This window comes from Gekko japonicus, unplaced genomic scaffold (genome assembly GCF_001447785.1).
Source record: "Gekko japonicus isolate JY-2015 unplaced genomic scaffold, Gekko_japonicus_V1.1 scaffold3521, whole genome shotgun sequence".
Lineage (NCBI taxonomy): Eukaryota > Metazoa > Chordata > Lepidosauria > Squamata > Gekkonidae > Gekko > Gekko japonicus.
The window spans coordinates 91238-91800 of NW_015170380.1; the positions used below are offsets into that span (position 1 = coordinate 91238).

Consider the following 563-nt stretch of genomic DNA (forward strand, 5'->3'; position numbering starts at 1 on the left):
GGAGGAAGACGGCCGGAAGTCTTCTTTCTCCTTGCCGCTCCCAAGTGCCGAAACAACACCCTCTTACCTCGGCTTTGCGGATGGTCTCTCTGGCTTCCTCGATCTTCTGCTCCAGCTCCACGCGGCTTTGTTCTGAGGCCACTGGCCCATGGCACTCTAACTCCTCGAGAGCCTGCCATAAATCGGGGGTGGAGGGGAGACACTTTATTCAATTTGGCACATTTTAAACGCTGCTTCCTAAGATTACTTAACTGTTCTAGGGACATGAGAAGAGCCCTGTTGGATCAGAGCAGTGGTCCATCTAGTCCATCTAGCCCACAGAGTGGCCAATCAGTTCCTCCGGAGGGCCAACAACAGGGCATGGAGGCCGAGGCCTTCCCCTGATAAGAACTTAAGAAGAGCCCTGCTGGATCAGACCAGTGAGGGTCCATCTAGTCCAGCATCCTGTCTCACACAGTGGCCAACCAGTTTTTCTGGAGGACTAATAACAGGAGCTGCGGTGGCTCAAGTGGTTAAGACGCTGAACTGCAGGCTGTGGAAGGTCAGTAGTTCAGCAGTTCGAG

The 563-nt window shown here is 53.8% G+C and overlaps 1 protein-coding gene across 1 annotated transcript in view; it reads right to left on the minus strand.

The window, feature by feature from the left end:
- Positions 1-563, minus strand: part of FCHSD2 (FCH and double SH3 domains 2) — an 86412-nt gene that overhangs the window by 46106 nt on the left and 39743 nt on the right. The window contains exon 5 of the mRNA XM_015418253.1: positions 68-172. Within this exon, the coding sequence (XP_015273739.1) occupies positions 68-172 (105 nt within the window). The remainder of the gene's footprint in view (positions 1-67; positions 173-563) is intronic.